The sequence below is a fragment of the Tribolium madens genome, unplaced genomic scaffold (assembly GCF_015345945.1).
Source record: "Tribolium madens isolate multiple individuals breed KSU strain unplaced genomic scaffold, Tmad_KSU_1.1 Scaffold_19;HRSCAF=116;Tcas5.2_LG9, whole genome shotgun sequence".
NCBI lineage: Eukaryota > Metazoa > Arthropoda > Insecta > Coleoptera > Tenebrionidae > Tribolium > Tribolium madens.
Genome location: NW_025400983.1, coordinates 9267609 through 9287042, shown reverse-complemented (window position 1 = coordinate 9287042; position 19434 = coordinate 9267609). Strand labels below are relative to the sequence as shown.

At 36.8% G+C, this 19434-nt stretch overlaps 6 protein-coding genes across 7 annotated transcripts; 3 read left to right on the top strand and 3 right to left on the bottom strand.

The window, feature by feature from the left end:
- The first annotated feature begins 29 nt into the window (after positions 1-29).
- On the top strand, positions 30-7687 carry LOC123013702 (chitin synthase chs-2-like). Its single transcript, XM_044412420.1, has 8 exons — positions 30-163; positions 220-458; positions 2170-3417; positions 3466-3660; positions 3718-4012; positions 5070-6837; positions 6889-7300; positions 7354-7687. The coding sequence occupies exons 1-8, from the start codon at positions 93-95 to the stop codon at positions 7632-7634; spliced, it is 4509 nt and encodes a 1502-aa protein (XP_044268355.1). The 5' UTR covers positions 30-92; the 3' UTR covers positions 7635-7687.
- On the bottom strand, positions 6850-9083 carry LOC123013709 (RCC1-like G exchanging factor-like protein). Its single transcript, XM_044412433.1, has 2 exons — positions 8777-9083; positions 6850-8729 (listed from the first exon to the last, which is right to left on the bottom strand). The coding sequence occupies exons 1-2, from the start codon at positions 9050-9052 to the stop codon at positions 7665-7667; spliced, it is 1341 nt and encodes a 446-aa protein (XP_044268368.1). The 5' UTR covers positions 9053-9083; the 3' UTR covers positions 6850-7664.
- Positions 9084-9253: 170 nt separating this feature from the next.
- LOC123009036 (conserved oligomeric Golgi complex subunit 3) lies at positions 9254-12408 on the top strand. The gene is made up of 11 exons (XM_044405141.1): positions 9254-9717; positions 9766-10041; positions 10089-10366; positions 10418-10636; positions 10685-10824; positions 10870-11027; positions 11077-11203; positions 11253-11428; positions 11482-11820; positions 11870-12070; positions 12119-12408. The coding sequence occupies exons 1-11, from the start codon at positions 9361-9363 to the stop codon at positions 12287-12289; spliced, it is 2442 nt and encodes an 813-aa protein (XP_044261076.1). The 5' UTR covers positions 9254-9360; the 3' UTR covers positions 12290-12408.
- A 39-nt stretch (positions 12409-12447) lies between these two features.
- On the bottom strand, positions 12448-14785 carry LOC123009066 (intraflagellar transport protein 20 homolog). The gene is made up of 3 exons (XM_044405187.1): positions 14505-14785; positions 14303-14457; positions 12448-14254 (listed from the first exon to the last, which is right to left on the bottom strand). The coding sequence occupies exons 1-3, from the start codon at positions 14626-14628 to the stop codon at positions 14141-14143; spliced, it is 393 nt and encodes a 130-aa protein (XP_044261122.1). The 5' UTR covers positions 14629-14785; the 3' UTR covers positions 12448-14140.
- Positions 14694-16191, top strand: LOC123009052 (BTB/POZ domain-containing adapter for CUL3-mediated RhoA degradation protein 3). Of its 2 annotated transcripts, none has more exons than XM_044405166.1 (2): positions 14694-14984; positions 15032-16191. In XM_044405166.1, the coding sequence occupies exons 1-2, from the start codon at positions 14801-14803 to the stop codon at positions 15751-15753; spliced, it is 906 nt and encodes a 301-aa protein (XP_044261101.1). In that variant the 5' UTR covers positions 14694-14800; the 3' UTR covers positions 15754-16191. The 2 variants fall into 2 exon arrangements, with proteins under 2 accessions (XP_044261101.1, XP_044261110.1); XM_044405175.1 differs by having other exon boundaries at positions 14695-14984; positions 15035-16191.
- Positions 16061-18960, bottom strand: LOC123009044 (probable protein phosphatase 2C 21). The gene is made up of 6 exons (XM_044405154.1): positions 18697-18960; positions 18139-18646; positions 17709-18080; positions 17407-17661; positions 17005-17357; positions 16061-16952 (listed from the first exon to the last, which is right to left on the bottom strand). The coding sequence occupies exons 1-6, from the start codon at positions 18805-18807 to the stop codon at positions 16764-16766; spliced, it is 1788 nt and encodes a 595-aa protein (XP_044261089.1). The 5' UTR covers positions 18808-18960; the 3' UTR covers positions 16061-16763.
- Positions 18961-19434: the final 474 nt, after the last annotated feature.

The following is a 19434-nucleotide window of genomic DNA, read 5'->3' as shown; positions in this document are numbered from 1 at the left end:
CAAAAATAATTCAAAGATTTTCAAACTCCTCATACTGATTTGTGCAGTTGAACATGTTGATTTAGTTTAATTGTGTCCCAAAATACGAAAAAATGGCGGCTCGCCACCGCTTTGCTACAGGCAGCCCTGAAGAAACAGAGCCTTTGTATTCTTCGTCGCAAATGTAAGAAATAAATGTGGACAATTTGCGAATTCTTTATTATGCTTTAAAATTTTCAGGCCGGAAAAAGTCCGAGAAAAATGGAACGTATTCGAAGACCCTCCAAGAGAACCCACCGTTGGTTCCGAAGTCAAAAGAACTTACATCGAGTGGGGAGTGAAAATTTTGAAAGTTGTAACAATCATAACTGTATTTTTTGTGGTACTTGGTGCTGCAGTGATTTCGAAAGGAACAACCTTGTTTATGACGTCACAAATAAAAAAGAATGTAACAAGGGCTTATTGCAACAAAAAGATAGGTAAGTTGCGAGGATATGACGTAGTTTGTGATTTAACGACATTGAAATTTTGATTATCAATCAAAAGATAAAAAACAAACAATGCAATGTGTTAACATCTGATTCTATCTAAAATTTATAATCCGGTTTATAATTTCGTATTGATTTTTTTGTTTGTTGTTTTGATATTATAGCTTTCCAGTAAGAAAAAAGCACTTGTGGTGTGCCGATATACCCACTAAAAAACAAAACTTTTATTTAAACAAAGCAATAAAATTAGATAATTGTTTTCAAGGTCTGTGCATTCCACAAAAGTAAATTATCAGTTTACTACGTTTCGTCATGTTTATCAAGATCTCGATAAAAATTTACAGCTTTATGCAAGACCAATATTTTGTTAATTTGGGTTCAAATTACGTTTTTGTTAGAGTGGATTAGAAATGTTTTAACCTTTTTAAGAAATTACAGTCACGATGACTTCTGTTTTTTTTAATAGTTATTTTTATGATTGTTGTTTTAACGCGAAATAATGCCTATTTTATAAGATCAAGTTATCGCTCTAGCTCCTTAGGAAGTATTTCCGGACATAGGTCCGTGGGATTTTTTTTCCTATATCTGTAGGAAAAACGTTGAAAGATTTCAGGAGGTGGTTACCTAAGTTAAAGTAAGAAAAAAAGTTCCTATGAACTACGGATACCTAAAATAGTAGTTCTCCGTACTATGAACCTATGTCCAGAAATCAGAAATGCTAAAAGAGCGTGGGTTGCTTTTCGGAATTCAAGGCGGTGCACGGTGAAGAAAAAACCCGTTTTTTCCAAAACTGTGCGTCGTACAATATTAACACAAAAGACACTTTTTGAGGAAAATTAATCAATAAATCCAAATTTGCCAAAAAAAATTAAAAAACTTCAAAGCAAAATTTTACGCCTTAAATAGATTAACCCCAGTTTAGCCCAATTATGGTAATAATTTTTGATATCACTAGTAGATTCAGCGCTAAAAAATACTCTAAATGCAAACTTTTGTAAATTTATGTCCACCGGTTACCCTCTGAAATCTTTCATTAAAGTTTTTTCCGGACACCTGTATTGACTTAAGGTCAAATCACCTCCCAGAATCTTTTAACGTTTTTAAAGCTAAATCTCGTGCCATTTCTATCACCCTTTTGACCTTTCATAATGTTTTTTCTATATAATACAGTAGTACAGTCTTTTAGATAGGGTCCAGTTGTCTTGTTCTTTTACATAGAAATGTTTATGACCTATTTCACCTCAAAAAACACGACGTTGTCAGTGTGGCGATAGAAATGGCACGAGGTTTATTTTGATAAAAATAATTGTTTTGAAATGAGAAATTTTTGTATTGGTTCCATTTCCTTTGTTAGAATTAATAGTAAAATTTTAATACGAGTATGTACTTCTTAATTTCATTTTATTTTGGGAATTGTGTGATTTAAAAGCAATTTTCACCTTTAAAAAATTCCAACAATATACATATTATAACTAGGTTATTAATTATATTATCACCATTCTTATCAGACATTTTTAATTTTAAGGTGCATGATCTAATCATCATACTCAGAAAATCACTTTTATATTTAAACAGTGCAAACAAAATAATTTCAAGGTACCTGCAATTCACAATAATATCAGATCAAACCTAACATTGACTTACTAATCTTATCACGATTTCAAAAAATCAGGTCTAGATCAAATTTCGGAAACATTTTCAGACCGCAACCTCCAATTCGTCGTCTCACTCCCCGAAGTCGAACGCGTTCAATGGATATGGCTCCTCATTTTCGCCTACATGATCCCCGAAGTGGGCACCTGGATCCGCGCCATTCGCAAATGCATCTACAAGCACTGGACTATGCCCTACGTCTCCGAATTTCTCTCCCTTTGTGCTACCGAAACATGCCCCGCGATCGGAAGCGCGATTTTTATTTTCGTCGTCCTTCCGGAGATAGACGTCGTCAAGGGAGCGATGCTCACAAACGCGGTTTGTTTCGTACCAGGAGTTGTTGCAATGTTTTCGCGAAAACCATGCTCGATAAACGAAAATTTGAAAATGGGGCTCGACATTGCGAGTATAACTGCTCAAGCTTCGAGTTTTGTCGTCTGGCCTTTGGTCGAAAATAATCCGACTTTGTATTTAATCCCGGTCTCGGTGATCCTTATTTCGATCGGTTGGTGGGAGAACTTCGTCTCCGAGACTTCTTATTTGCCGTTTATCCGGAAATTGGGTGAAAGTAAAAAAGAGTTTAAGACTACAACATACTTCATCTACTCTTTCGTAGCCCCAATTAAGTGTTTAATTTTCTTTTGCACTGCTTTGGTCATATTTTATTGTCAAGAGGGCAACGTGGATTTCCTCTTTGACAATTTTTCAGACGCTTTTCAGGATCATAAAATTGAAATAACTGAAGTTGCGCCAGTGTTACCGGGAAATTATGAAAATGCCAGTTCTGTCGGAAGCCAAAAGCCCTTCGAGACAAGTAGCTACATGACAGCAATTTGGGTTTGGTTGATCAACATCTCTGCGACTTATATTTGTTACGCTTTTGGGAAATTCTCCTGCAAAGTCATGATCCAAAGTATTAGTTTCGCTTTTCCGATCAATTTGTCTGTCCCTGTCCTTTTATCCGGTCTTATAGCAATGTGTGGGATGTACTACAGTGATGAGTGCTCTTTCGTAGACTCAATCCCTCCATATTTATTTTTCGTTACTCCGCCACTTATGTTTTTACAAGATTTTCTTTCGCAACAACATGCGTGGATTTGGCTGGTTTGGTTGTTGTCACAAGCGTGGATTTCGGTACATATTTGGTCACCAAACTGTGATAAACTTTCAAGTACTGAACAATTGTTTATTCGGCCAATGTATGATGCGTTTTTGATCGATCAAAGTCTTGCATTTAATCGGAGACGGGAGGAGAACCCCAGGCATTATACGAATGATGAAGGGCCTCAAATTACAGGTAAGATTCCTATTTTTTGAGAAAGTAGCTTGTGAAAATTGTTTGTAGAACTTGAACCGGAAACAACTGAAACTCAGGACGCCATAACCCGGGTTTATGCCTGTGGAACAATGTGGCACGAAACTCGAGAAGAAATGATAGAATTTTTAAAATCTGTTGTGCGCTTAGATCAAGACCAATGCTCCCACAGGATAGTGAGAGAGACTTTAGGACTCAAACATGACAATTATTACGAACTAGAAAGTCAGTTTTTATCGCTAGATAGTGTCGTATTTTGTAACCCGAATTTGCCATTTTCAGCTCATGTATTTTTCGATGATGCGTTTATTCGGACTAGTGAAGACGATAATGATCCCCACGTCAACGAATATGTTGAGTTACTTGCGTCCATTATAGACGAAGCTGCAACTAAAGTTCATGGTACTACCGTGAGGGTACGTCCGCCTAAAGTGTATCCCACTCCGTATGGAGGTCGCTTGGTTTGGACACTTCCGGGTAAAACAAAAATGATTGCCCATTTAAAAGATAAGAAGAAGATCAGGGCGAAAAAGCGGTGGTCGCAGTGCATGTATATGTACTACTTGCTTGGATTCAGGTATTTAATTACAACTGGAATGCGGAAAGTGGCTATTTTAATTTTTTTCGTCGTTCCATGCTTTTATGGTTAACATTTAACAATTTACAATCGTTGAGCTGTCAACTCCTTGATCATTATAGCCTTTTTAACAGCTTTGAATAATAGTATATTATACATAAAGGGAGAGAAATGCACGAGGTGCCGTTTTATAGCCAGAGGGGTGTAAAGCACCAAAGAAATAAGCATTCCCCTTCAGTCGTGTATATACTATTTTTTGCACGACTTGAGTTAAAAAAACCTAAGAAATTGGCTGTAATAAAATTTAAAAATTAGCATGAAGCTAGCAGTCTTTGGACCACAGATGGTCTGTGAGACATCAAGAAGTGGGTCCACGAATTCATCACCAAAAATAATAGATAAAAATGGGCGCTAATCTCAATTCAAAAACCAATAAACTAATTATTTCTAATTAGATGTATTTTTCTTAAGGGGGCCCACGACGCTTTTGTCTTGGTAGTCCGCTCTATTTTAACGGTTGGGAACCAATGATTCTAATGATATTTTTTAAATAAAATTTTGAATCACAACAATGCGAGAATTCTGGAACAATGACAAAATGATGTAGGAATAATATAAACGTCCAACAAATAATTTCTCGATTTTTTTTTGCTCAAAACTTTATAAAAAAGTCTGTAGTTATAAAATAAGATTGTTTTTCGCCTGTGGGATGAATTTTAAAAACATTATAGAAAACGTTTTTCATAAACTTTTCATAAGGTGATCATAATTAACCTTTATCGTCTTATATTATATTATTTACTCGTAATGAATTGTAACTCAAAAAAAATGACAGTTCATTGGGCTTCGTATTTAACTAAAACATTCTAAAAGTTTATTTTTTGTTCTAATGGTGAAATTATGCATAACCAAACAGATTATTACGCCTGTTTAAATTTACATCAAATCTGCGTAAAACAAATATAAATCATAAGTTCGTAATTAGGAAATAGTACACAAAAGCCGCTTTTCCGCATTCCCCCTTTGGAGCCACATCTTCACCCTATTTTCTGCACAGATTACAAGCCAACGACGAACTCTCCATTTCAAGTAAAGAAATCCGTAGCGAAAACACCTACATCCTGGCTCTCGACGGTGACATCGATTTCCAACCCGAAGCGCTCCACTTGCTCGTCGACTACATGAAGAAAAACAGAAAATTGGGAGCGGCCTGCGGCCGTATCCACCCCATAGGCAGTGGTGGCATGGTTTGGTATCAAATGTTCGAATACGCTGTTGGTCATTGGATGCAAAAAGCCACCGAACACGTCATTGGCTGCGTCCTGTGTAGCCCCGGTTGTTTCTCCCTATTCCGAGGGAAGGCTCTAATGGACCATAGTGTCATGAAGAAATACACCACTAGATCGACCCAAGCTAAACACTACGTGCAGTACGATCAAGGGGAGGATCGGTGGTTGTGCACTTTGCTGCTACAAAGGGGGTACAGAGTTGAATATTCGGCGGCTTCGGACGCTTTCACGCATTGCCCAGAAGGGTTCAACGAGTTTTATAACCAGAGGAGGCGCTGGATGCCATCAACTATGGCTAATATTCTAGATCTTTTGATGGATTATGAGCACACGGTGAAAATTAACGAAAATATTTCCATATTGTACATTGGGTACCAAATTGTTCTGATGATTGGTACTGTTATTGGCCCTGGTACTATTTTCCTCATGTTGGTTGGTGCCTTCGTAGCTGCGTTCGGGCTCGACCAATGGAGCAGCTTCTACTGGAATTTACTTCCGATTGCTGTTTATGTCCTGGTGTGTGCTACTTGCAGTTCCGATATTCAGTTGTTTTTCGCTGGTCTCATCAGCGCCATCTATGGTTTGATAATGATGGCAGTTTTCGTCGGTGTGATGTTACAAATCAGTCAAGATGGCCCTTTGGCACCTTCTTCTCTCTTCTTCTTCTGCATGGCTGGCGAATTTATAATTGCAGCAATTTTACATCCGCAAGAATTCAACTGTTTAAAATACGGGGTCATCTATTATGTCACAGTCCCCAGCATGTACCTCCTACTAGTTATTTACTCTGTTTTCAACATGAACAACGTCTCGTGGGGGACTAGAGAAGTAACAGTAGTGCCCAAACCTGACCCGAATGCCGTTCAGAAAGAACAAGTGGAAGAGAAAAAGCCGGAGAAGAAAGACAAAGTTTTGACATTTCTGGGGGCTAACGCTCAAGATGACGAAGGGGGGCTTGAGTTTTCAGTTAATAAGCTTTTCAAATGCATGATTTGTACGTACAAATCTGATAATAAGGAAAATGAACAGTTGAAAAAAATTCAAGAGTCGTTGAGAGACTTGAATAAGAAAATAGAGTCGCTGGAAAAAATACAATACCCCGATTTGAGATCACCTGCTGTTAATAATGTTACAACTTTCATGGAAGGCTCGAAGGCTACAGTCAAAAGCAACGCCGAGGATAATTATATGGAGCCCCCGCAAGATAACATTTCGCTACCCTCGGATGAAGTAATGGAAAATAGTTGGTTCTATGATGGTCCTCTGATAAGGGGCGAAGTGCATTATTTGAACAGAAGCGAAGAAACCTTCTGGAATGAATTAATAGAGAAATATTTGCACCCCATTGAAGACGACAAGAAGAAAGTTTCGGCGGAATTGAAAGACTTGAGAGACAAAATGGTGTTTACCTTCCTGATGTTAAATTCACTCTATGTAATTGTGGTATTTTTGCTGACTTTGAAAAAAGATTTATTGCATTTAGATTGGCCATTTGACCCCAAAATGAACTTTACGTATTTCGAGGACAAAAATGAGGTATTTACACGAATTTTTATATTATGTTTAGTTACTAATTAAAAATTTTAGTTTGGTGTTTACATAACATATCTCCAGTTGGAACCTATTGGTTTCGTTTTTCTTATATTTTTTGCGTTGCTTATGGTCGTTCAATTCTTCGCAATGTTGGTTCACCGTTTCGGCACGTTCTGTCAAGTCATCACAAAGACACAATTGGATTTCGATCTGTGTAGCAAATCAATCGATGAAATGACTATGGACGAACTCAGGACCCGTGACCCCATAAAATTAGTCGCAGATTTGCAAAAACTGAAAGGTATAAATAACGAATATGAGGAGCAAGCGGAACTTCCAGTCGAAACGAGGAAAACTGTAAGTAATTTGGCTCAGAAAAATGGTGGTGGGGAGAACAAACCCATATTCTACTTGGACGAAGCGTTCCAAAGGAGAGTCACTCAATTGGAAAGTACCTCTAGTAACAGTAAGTCGGTACCGTTTCAGTAAAAACTATGACTAATTTGTTTTTTTTTTTAGATCCGAGCATTAGTGCATTTAGGAAAAAGAGTCTTGCTTACGTCCAACATAGAATGAGTATAGCCCCAAATAGAGCCTCTCAAGCCCGGTCCAGTGTCCAACCGAGAATGAGTATAGCCCCAAATCGGGCCTCTCAAGCCCGGTCCAGTGTCCAACCGAGAATGAGTATAGCCCCAAATCGGGTCTCTCAAGCTCGTCCTAGTGTCCAAATGAAGTATCCCAATGGAAACGTCAATGAAAGTTTTGTTTTTGATGAAAATGGATCAGACGTGGAGGCATAAAATTCAAATTATTTTTTACTCTTAAATTTATTAAATAAAAGGCTTACAAAGTGCCACTGTGTGATCATACCCGCAAAACACCTTCCATCCGAAACCCCCTAGCGACACTTTAAACGGAAAGTACTGGTCATTTGTGAACCCCAACCCTAGACAACCCCTAATATTGCGCCCCCACGCATAAATATCACCAAAACTTGTAACAGCCATTGCGTAGCTTAACCCACATGCTACTTGAATTACTTTATTGTCTGGTTGAAAGTCGTTGCGGCCAAACAAAGTGTCTGGAAGTTTTTTCGGTTGGGAAGTTTGGTCAGCTTTGGGACCCCCGAGAACTAGACCGTAGCCCCACACGAAAACCTCGCCATTTTCATTTAAAACAAGACAAAATGAGCCCCCGGCTGCCACGTCTACGATTTTGCCTAATTTCAAGTGTTTGAGGTGGACTGGATGACTCACTTGTTGTTCGTTGTTTTCGGTTGGAATTTGGTCGTACTCGGCATTGCCCCAGCCAAACACTTCTCCTTTGTTGTTAAGGGCCAAAGCGAAGTCAGATCTGGATGATATTTTTACTATTTTTTCGGATTCAATATCGCCTGTGACTCTAGTGAAGGCACTTGTGTTGTCAAAATTGCCGAGGCCTGTTTGGCCGTCAGCCCCCCAACCGCAGGAGTACACAGCCCCGTCTTCTGTTATAGCTAAAGTGTGGTCTTGGCCACATTCAATGTCTGCTACTTTCTTACCGTCAATATCGGGAATGTGGTTTATGTAATTACTTAAGAAATAATTTTCATCTTGGATAATTTCACGCCCGCATTGGCCGTAGGAATTATTGCCTAAGAGGAAGAGTCCCTCATCTGTTAAAACTACAAGATGTGCACGTCCGGCTGCTAATTTTCGTATCCGAGTTTTAGTTGGACTTTTCAGAGGTAGTTTAATTGCTTGAGGAAAATAGATAATTTCCAAAGGATGCCCTTGACGTATCTCATGTCTACCAATTTGAGAGTCAGTATTAAGCCCCGTGCCGTATAATTTATTCTCAGACTCTGTATCTACAGCAAATGCAGTGAAGCCAAACCCACAAGCAGCAGTTGTCACCTATAATTTTCATTTAATATATTGAAAACGTGAGAGAGCCAACATACTGGAAATTTTTCAGCAAAACCTAATCGTTTAGGAACGTCTATTATCTCCCGTTGCATGACATTTTCGTTGCGCCTTAAATAAGGGACACCTAAAGCCCCCGAATGAAGGTTGCCCCATACAAAGACACGTTTGTATGACTTCTTACTAGTACCGTAGTCAAAGACAGGCAATGATTTGGCTTCTTCACGATTAATGGGATATTTGCGTTTTACCGACATAAAACGCTTTCCGGGACATTTTTCGAGATAAATTACTCGTTTCAAATTATTTAACATGTTTTAAAATGACAACCTCAAAATTGACACAACCGTTACTACTCAAGAAAGATTGTTAGACCGAAAATGACAATTTTTGTAAAATAATTTTCGACAATTTACAATTGTCATTTTTTTAATAACACAATTTTGGAAATATATTGTTTTTTAATGTATTAATATTATTGAGTGCAACAGCAACAACTTTTCGGTCCACTAAGCAATTCGCAACAGTCTGATTTCGGTTGAAAGGTTTTGACACGTCTTCCTAACCTATTTTCAAAATGTATTATTTATAAGTAATAATTAATTTCATCAAAAAGTGAATCATGCAACGTACTACAAACCCGAACGAGGACAAAGTTGATCTCCAAATTCAACAAAATGTTACAAACTGGCAGTCAACTAATAACTCCTTGGCCCCCTTGTCTGACGAGCAGTTGGATATTATTTATCAAGTTGGGGACTTGATTAAAAGTGAACTTGCGGCTAGAGAGCCCGAAAAAGAAGACACAGACACAAAAGACAAATCTGAGGTGATGCCGGTTGTTGATACAAATAGGGCTTACATAAATTGGATGATTTCATCAGAAAATGAGATAAAGCATGAAAATTTGAAAGAGTATCAGAATTATTACCAAACACTTCACGACCAGAGTACTAGGTGCAAGAAATTATTCAGTTGTGTAAGTTTTTATCTATATTGATTGTTTGAATTTAATTGCATTATGTAGGCTGATGAAACTTCCAATTTATTACAAGACTTGAGAAGTAAATATTTGCAAGTTACGGCAAAAACAGATTCCTTGCATAATTTAAGTGAGCAGTTAATGACTCATCAAAGGATATTAAAAGAAAAGAAAAAAAGTTTAAACGAAAAGTTACATTTCTTTTTAATTTTTAAAACAACACAGGATAATATTGAGCGCTACTCTAATAAAATCAATAGTCAAGAATATGTTGACCTTTTAAACAATATTGATAATGCTATTGTCTATCTTGGGGAACATGTAATTATTTTATTTATGTCTAACTTTGTTTAATACAAAATTTCTAGATAAATTTTAAGGAGTCTAGGATTTATAAAATGAAATATGAGAGTTTACTAGTAAATGCATTAAATAAAATTTACAGAGCTGTAAGCACTGTTATAGTAGAGGCCACAAAACAGGTCCTTGATCCCGATTCTAAAACAAATGTTGTACCTTTACATTCCAACTCTGCTGAATCAATGGATAGTGCATTTGCACTCTATTATGGCAAATTCCAAAGTGCTGCCACTAAAATCAAATTGATACTTTCACATCTTGAGGAAAAATCAACGAAAAATGAACAGTAAGAATCTTTTTACTCATTTTTTATTCATAAATTGTATAAAAATCTTAGGTATCAAAATATTATCAGCGATTGTCAGAAGTTTTACGTGTCACAACGCCTCCCAATTTTAAGTACAGCAGTATCAAAAGCATTGGCAGAACTGAAGGAAAAATACAGGACTGATTACAGTATTTTGTTCAGGTCTTGTGGCTTATTTGTGATGAAAACATGTCAAGATGAAGCAAATTGTTATCACTACTTTTTCAATGAATATTCATCTGAATTCAAGTAAGATTTCCGGCTGTTAATTGCAAATTATAATGATTCTGTTTCAAGTGATTATTTGCGAGTTCTTTGCCAGCATCTGTATGACGCACTAAGACCAAGTTTGATAACCATAAACCACGTTGAAGTTTTGAGCGAATTGTGTGGAATATTACAGAAGGAGATGCTTGTTGAAAAAACGCTCAACAATGGTGAGAAAAAATTTAAAAAAGACTCCCAACTAAAATTTAATGTAGATCATCTGTCAAAATACGTCGAAGTTTTGCAACAGTTGTTACAAGATGCTGAGGAACGGCTTGTTTTCCGTACTAACATTTTTTTCCAACACGATTTATTGTCTTATAATCCATCACCGGGCGATTTAGCTTACCCTGAGAAACTGGAGCAGATGGAAGTAACGTTTTTAATTGTAATTTTATTGTTAATTCAATTTGTGTTTCCAGAATATTACTTTGGAACTACAAGACGCACGTACAGATTCACGTTCTTCAGTTGCCTCTTTGGAATCGCAAGAAGTTGCGAGTATTAATTCGAATAACCCTTTGGGTCATTTCAGATCATATACGGGAAGTACGTTTTTTAATTTTTTAAACGATGGTTTAACAAGAGTTATTTATAGATTCTCCCGCCGATTTGCACGGCATGTGGTACCCCACCGTCAAACGCACTCTTGTTATTTTATCGCGACTCTATTTTTGCTTAGATAGGGAAACATTCCAAGGTCTGGCTCAGGAAGCTTTACTCATTTGTATTCAGACTGTACAACAAGCTGCTAATCTTATATCAGCGAGAAAAGTAATCGAATCAAATTTGTTGCTTTGTTTTTTGCTCAAATTAAATGTTTGCAGTCCGAAATTGACGGGCGATTATTCCAAATCAAACACTTGCTAATAATCCGGGAGCAAATCGCCCCGTTTCAAGTCGATTTCACTGTCAAAGAAATGAGTCTGGACTTTAGCAACGTCCAAAAAGCCGCTGTTGAATTGCTGAACCACCGGGATAAATTGTTCACATTTGGTAGCAATAATGCGCTTTTAGAGTTTCTTCTAGAAGGCACTCCACGTGTCCGGGAGTATCTTGTAGACTCGAGGAAAGAAATAGACAAACAATTGAAACTGTCATGTGAAGCGTTTATTAATTGCGCAACTAATTCCTTGACTGGTAATTTGCAACAATGGCGAAAAAAGGTGAGGCGTAATGCAGTCGCAATATTTTTGTTTTATTTTTTGAAATCAGGTCGAGCAAGTTCAAGCTACAAACACTGAGGAAAACAGTGTAATAATTCCGCAACAAGAATTTGCCAAAGCCAAAATTATTGCTGATATAATTAGTGAAACTTTGAAAACTATGAAATTGAAAGTACCGGAAATACAGAGGTCTATGCAATTGTATTTAGCTAATAGGGAAACAGAATTTATTCTATTTCGTCCAATTAAAGTAACGAAAAATTCTTATTTCGCTATTTACTCATTCCAATGTTTTCAGAATAATGTAATAAATGTTTTTGTGCAAATTGAGCAAACGTTGGCCACTTGTGGTTACAGTGGTGAAGAATTACTTCTTATTGGTTGTCCATCGCCAGAACAAATTAACGTTTTAATTTGTTCAGTGTCGTTAACTGCCGAACAAGATTACAATATGGGAAGACAGCCATAACACGTATTTTTATAAGTTATAACTACTAGTAGGGACCCTTGAGAACACTTTGTGTTTTAATCATTTTGCCCTAATTTTCAAGGTAACTTTTTAATAAAGTTCAATTTTTAAGAAATTTACTCTGTTTTTTGAAAGGTACCTTTTAAAAAAGTCAACATTTTAAGGAAAATACCCCATTTTTTCCAAACCTGAATACGGTTTCCTCCAAACAAACTTCCCTTTCAACAACACTCAAAATTAATAATTTTGTCCTCTGTTAAAGACTTTTTTCCTATTAAGGACCCTACAGCACACTTTCATGTTTTTAGCAAATATACCCAGTTTTTCAAAGTACTTTTTAAAAAAATTAGGATTTTAAGAAATTTACCCTGTTTTTCTGTTGGGCCACTTCAGCACAGAAATGAATACGGTTTCGGCCAAGCAAATTCACCTTTCAACACTTCTTAAAGGATTTAAGGTACCTTTGTTAAAAGTTAAAATTCACCTTTTAAAACTCTTCAATTTTAAAGATTTTACCCTGTTTTTCTGTTGGGCCACTTCAACACACATATGAATACGATTTCGGCCAAACAAATTCGGACAAGTCCTCATAAGCGAAGTGAATTCGATCTGCTTCATCACGAAGATAAATAGGGTTAATTGGTTCTAAAACAAAGTATTTAAATACTGTGTAGATATTTATTTGATGGTTTGCTTGTAACCAAAGACAACTTGCCGTATTTTCGTGGTAATTATGTTACAAAATTTAAAATTCCACGGCATTTCATTTGATTTTAAGACATATTTAAAAAGTTAAAATTTGCCATCAACTTAGGAAGCTCTGTTGAATTTCAAAGGATTGTGATGATTGTGACCTGTTTATGTTAAAAACATCAACTAAATCCATAACACAGTTTTTATTAAACGAAGAAAATTATAATAATGAATATAAATATGATGAATATGAATGAATAATCTCTTTTCTTAGTTAACTTATAAAATAAATATGCATATAAATATTTTGTCACTTCAAGCCCACATAATGATTTAAAATACCCACACACTCTTCTTTTGAATGTTTGTTGGGAAATATTAAATTGATGTCTTCGTTCTCCCCATTTGCCCGTACTTATAATTTTTAATGCCGCATCACAGGCCAATTTATCGTGGAAGACAAATAAACCTAATAACGCGAAATTAACGGTTGTGAAACACAATAACACCTAAGTCAGGGAGAAGTCTGCATCCGGTTCCTGGAACATTTAGAAAACTGGAAGCCAAGTTAAGACAAGATTGTCCTTCAATAAAAGACCCCGTCAAAGGACAGCTACTGGCCCAGAAAATGAAATTTAGAGTCCTTGAAGCCGTACACAATTACTTGTCATTTTGACGACTTCACTCATTTGCATCCAGCTCACATTCATTACTAAACTAATTCAAATAAAATATTACATACGCAAAAGGTATTTTTGGTTACAAACTAATTAATTTTTAAAGTAACTTTCCTGTGACTGACCCTGTATTTGTTAAAAAAAAAAAGATGTATCCTGTAGGGGCCTTAACAGGAAAAAAGTCTTTAACAGAGGGCAAAATTCCTAATTTTGAGTGTTTTTAAAAGGGAAATTTGTTTGGACAAAACCGTATTCACGTTTGGAAAAAATGGGGTATTTTCCTTAAAATGTTGACTTTTTTTAAAAGGGTATACCTTTAGAAAAACAGGGTATATTTCTTACAAATTGAACTTAAATTAAAAAGTTACCTTGAAAAACAGGGCAAAAAACAAAGTGTTCTCGAGGAACCCTACTAGGTAGTAGTTTTATAATAATGAATAAATTAAGTTAACAGTATTATAATTGCATTTTTTCACTTGTTTTAGCAATGAGTTAATTCGTTTATTATTTCGTTTTGTTCCATTTCAGTTTTTTGTAACGAATTCAACTGGATTTTTAGCCTTTCTAATTCTATTGATTTTTCCGCAATTAGGGCCTACAACAAAATATTCAGTTCGAAGAACTGCAAACTGGGTCAAATCACTTGAAGCTGTTGCTGATTGGTTTCTTTTTGTTTCTCCATACTTTGCAAAATATTTCGAGCCCCAATGGCTTTAATCTTCTGGTTTTCCACTTCTCTACCCAACTGATCGACCATTTCAATAAATTTGTTGGCAATTTTTTGAAATTCGTCTAATCCTACAATTCAAAGTCGGGATAAATAACCCTATATTTACAAAACTTACTTTCCACATAATTCTGGCAAATTTCTTTCAAGTCGTTGGTTTGCTTTGATATTTCTGGTTCCAAAATACAAACTTTGTCGACTTCATTGAAATAAATGCCTTGTTTTGCCAACAAATCTGCCATTTTTTGAAAATTGTCACTTGTTTAAATTTTCGTTTCTAGGGCAACCCCAGTGGTGCCAACCTTACAATTTGCTTATCTGTCATTGTCAAAACAAAACAATAAAATGGCACCCGTCATTAATTAATGTGATTTTAATTAATAATTTGTGTTAATTAGTGAAAATTACGGTTTAATGTTGAAGTCGGAACCTAACACAATGTCGGGTAAGACTGTGATCAAAGGTAACCCCTCACAGTATGTAAAGTTGAACGTGGGGGGCTGTCTTCATTACACCACTATTGGAACTTTGACTAAGCACGATACTATGTTACGGGCGATGTTTAGTGGTAGGATGGAAGTATTATCAGATTCAGACGGTAAATTAACGTTTGGGCGAGTTTTTCTTTTGACATGGTTGTGTTAGCAGGTTGGATCTTGATTGACCGTTGCGGGAAGCACTTTGGGGCTATTTTAAACTTTCTTCGGGACGGTAGCGTGTCTCTTCCTGAAAGTAGCAAAGAAATCGCCGAATTGTACGCAGAGGCTAAGTATTATTGCATTCAAGAGTTAGCAGAGTCTTGTACTCAAGCCTTGGCAAAGAAGGAAAGAAACGAACATGACCCCCTTTGTAAAGTCCCGCTCATTACTTCACAAAAGGAGGAAGAACTGCTGATAAGCTCAACAACAAAGCCGGCTATCAAATTACTGATAAACCGTCACAATAATAAGTATTCTTACACCACAACTTCTGATGATAATTTATTGAAAAATATAGAATTATTTGATAAATTGTCACTATGGTATAGCAAGCGCGTTTTGTTTCTGAAAGACGTGATAAGCACGAGCGAGATTTGTTGTTGGGTCTTTTACGGCCATGGCAAAAAAGTCTCAGAAGTGTGCTGTACTTCAATTGTTTACGCGACTGATAAGAAACACACAAAAGTTGAATGTCCCGAAGCTAGAATTTACGAAGAAACGCTTAATATTTTACTTTATGAGAACAGGAATGCTCCTGATCAAGAATTGATGCAAGTTACGTCGACTCGGGGGGCGGTTTCTGGCATGTCTTCCTACACTAGTGACGAAGAAGAGGAACGCTCAGGATTGGACCGACTCAGGTCGAATAAGTCGAATAATCAAGCCTAACTATTGTCTTATTTGTTTAAATTGGTCGGGTTTGGGCCACACCTGTGTTAGTTTTTGTACGTTGGTAGGACTGTACCAATCTGATCTCGCGATTCCAAAGCAGTGATTGTTTTTTTTTCGTAATGCAAACCCATAATTGTGGCCTAAATATGGTGACTAATTTAACTCAGGTTCATATCTTGAACAGTATTTGTGTACAACAGCGTACTTTAGCAATTGTTGAACCTCTAGAGCATGTAATTGAAGAGTTGTGATATTTTAGAACAGATTAGGAGGCGATTCAGTGTTTTAAAATAAAGAAATGTGCTAGGTTATTTATTGTACTTTATTAAATTACAAAAGAAGAAACTAATTGAGTAACAGTTTTTGTTGTATTGTTTCTCACAGATCTTTGATAAACTATGTACTCTAATAAAAAATAAAGTGTTGTTTATTTGATACAGCTTTTATTTACTTTTTAATATAGTCCCTAAAGTGAGAAACCTCCGCATTAAAAACCATTTACAAAAATAAATATCAAAACAAAAAACTGCAAATGGAATTGTTTCAGTCTTTCTAAAAATCTTCAATTTGTCTTGGCTTAAAGTCGGTATTTACTAGCCAACGTAGCGGATATGAAAACATACATTAAATAATTACGTTTGAAATAACATTGTTTTATTGGGTCCGATGAACTGAATCGCAATGAAAAATAAATACACAAAATCTTACCGATAAATTAGACTACAGAATACACAATTCAGAGGCTTACAACCGCCAAATCCCCAGACAGAACAAGTTAAAAAATGCTGACTTCTCGGGATTAAAATTAACGTTACATAATATTAAAATACAGCTGTATTATACAAATCTATGAAATATTACCACCACAGTGCTCATTTTAACAGAAGGCACCTACACCATGGTGTTTGATAACAAAAAAGTATACAATAGAGCATAAAACTGATAATGATCTTGTCACCTTTCATTGAACAGAAGATATTAAAAAAATCTAATGTGTATAAAGAAATTTAAACTGTTGTATCAACTTGCGCTTCACTTTCGGCTTCACTCTTTGCTCGTTTTGCTTCGTTTCCTTCCGTCTGGGAAGGCGAAACTGGTCTTTTAAGGTTTGTTTTGAAATTTACGATAATAGCGGTCATGTTGTCACCTCCGGCACCGTCAATAAACGTGTCCGGTGCTAAACAGTGGTCCAACATCTAGAAAAATCAAATACAGCAAATTTTAATTAACACTAAAACTAAAAAATACCTCTTCGCAAATTTGGGATAATTTCTTTGTACTGTCTTGTATACGTGGTCTGACGAACTCCACAACCTCTTCGTTTGACATGGAATTCCAGATTCCATCGCACGCAAGAACCATAAACTCGTCTTCGTTTGGATCTATCGTCAAGGTCTTGATGTCTGGCAAAGCTGTGATCATTTGTTCCCGATCTGATAGTTCTTTGTTTTGTTTATACGCGTGGTCGCCGATGGCCCGTGATAAGTTTAGCCCACCATTGACACGGCCTTCCCATGTTACTTCGCCGCCAGCTTTGAGTATCCTCTGTGTTTCTGGCTCATCTTCCGGTTTGTGGTCTATACTCATCTCTACTGCTTTTCCTAAATGAATTCAATTAATTTTTGTTACGGCAATAGAGTTTTAAACTACCATTTCGACAAACTATACATCGGGAATCCCCAGCGTTGGCTACGTACAGTTTATTGCCTTTTAGCAAAGCCACAACTGCCGTACAGCCACTGTCAGACCCTGGTTCTTCTTTAAAGGCTATTCCTTTTACTTCATCTTCATCAAGCTCCTCGTCGTCCTCTTCGTCTTCTTCCTCTTCTTCGGAACTCTCTTCTTCGGACCCTTCTGCGTCTATTGCGACGTTAACGCCCTCTGTATCCTCTTCTGAACTCTCCTCTGCAAACAAACAGTCAGTTTTAGTCTTAACAAAAAGATTGCCGCACCATTGGGACCCTCGAACGTCTGGTCTTCTTCGTCACTACTGTCACTCTCTTCCTCTCCCGAATTTAACCAGTTTTTATACAACTGTTGTGCAGTTCTTTTTGGTCTTGTGTTTGTTGGTGTTTTTACAGGTTCTGGTTTAATGACTGCTTTTCCTTTACCCTTTTTAGATGGTGTGCCATTTTCAACAGGTGTTGATGAACTCGTGACGTCACTCTTAGCCTGAGCTTCGGAGTCTGAAGGCGCAATTTCACCGTTTTGCGTTGGAAGTTCGCCTTTCGTGGACCCAACTTCATCTTTAATGTCCGAACTGTTGGGTTTATCGTCGGAAACTTCGCCAGGACCGTTAGTTTCTGGTTTCTCCTCTGTCTTATCTAAGCGCAAAAATCAAGTTTTCAGAAATTACATCAAAAACACACAATTAAAGCTAACCACTTAGGCCTGCCTCGCTGGAGCTGCTGACGCCATCCCCACTTTGACTCGTGGAGCTCGAGCAGGAGCTCGCCGACGAGGTGCCTACTGTAGGGTCACTGTCTTTTTTCGCCTTTAAAAAGGGCGAGTTTATGTCCTTTTTTAAACTTTTCACTGCAGGATTAGATGAATTTGAGGTATACTTTTCGATAACTTGCTCAATAGGCATAGCCGCCTCTTCATATAAATTATTAACGTTTTCTTCTTCATCACTCTCGTTATCGTCCCTATCATCGGCAATTTTTTTCAGTTCTTCCACAACTTCTGGCGTGGCGATCAGCGCGTCAAACCTTAAGAACCCTGAAACGAGTGCCTCCTCGATGTTTCCCTCTTTGTATTCTGGTGTGTTTTTGATGAAGTCTGGCAGCTTATCCGAACAGTACTGGGCCACTTCTTGGCCCCCATGTCCGTCATAAACAGCGAAAAACGAGGTGTCTTCGTCATAGTCCAAGATACAGTTATGTGCATCCTGGAAGTGGTTTATGAAAGATGATTGGCTTTATTAGGTGGTTGTTTTACCTCTTGGGTGATACGCCAGCCTTGCATGGAACTTGCCCCATAAGTTAATTTGCCGTTGGAATCATCGGTGGACTCTTTCTCGGTGACCGGTTGTGATAAATACGAGCCCATTGTTGAATTTATTATTTTCCAAATTACGAAACGGGTTAGCTGGTGATTTTATTTTGTACATTAAACAATACCGGCACTAATTTACGACTTGTTATAACTCGATTCCATGCTGGACGAATTTTTAGACAAAACACTTGACAGGTACCGCCAGGTGGCGTCTACTCGGCGCGCCAAAATTACGCACTTGCACCAACAAGGCGCCACATTCAAATCAAAATACTTGAATACCATTTTTGTATTTTAAATGCTAAATAAATTTTGCATGCTTTTTTTTAATTAATTAGAAAACATTTGATTTGCAATAGGCTGATAACCCAACAATAATTGTTAAACAATGTAATAACATTACATTTTGTGACCAATAACAATTGTTATTTTCTCATTTAAAAACGCATCAGTAAGTATTTAATTATTTTTTACAACATACATGAAACAATTAGTGAATTAGTGATGTACAGTTGCGGAATTAAAATTTCGGACAGTATTGTCATTTACATAATGGAAACTCTAAAACAATCTTTACATTAATAACCTCATTTTTTACTCTTTTCATGTTTATGTCATTTTGACTTACCTATTTACAGTGATGGACAGTGAATTTCGTCCACCCAATTTCTGTGAATTCAC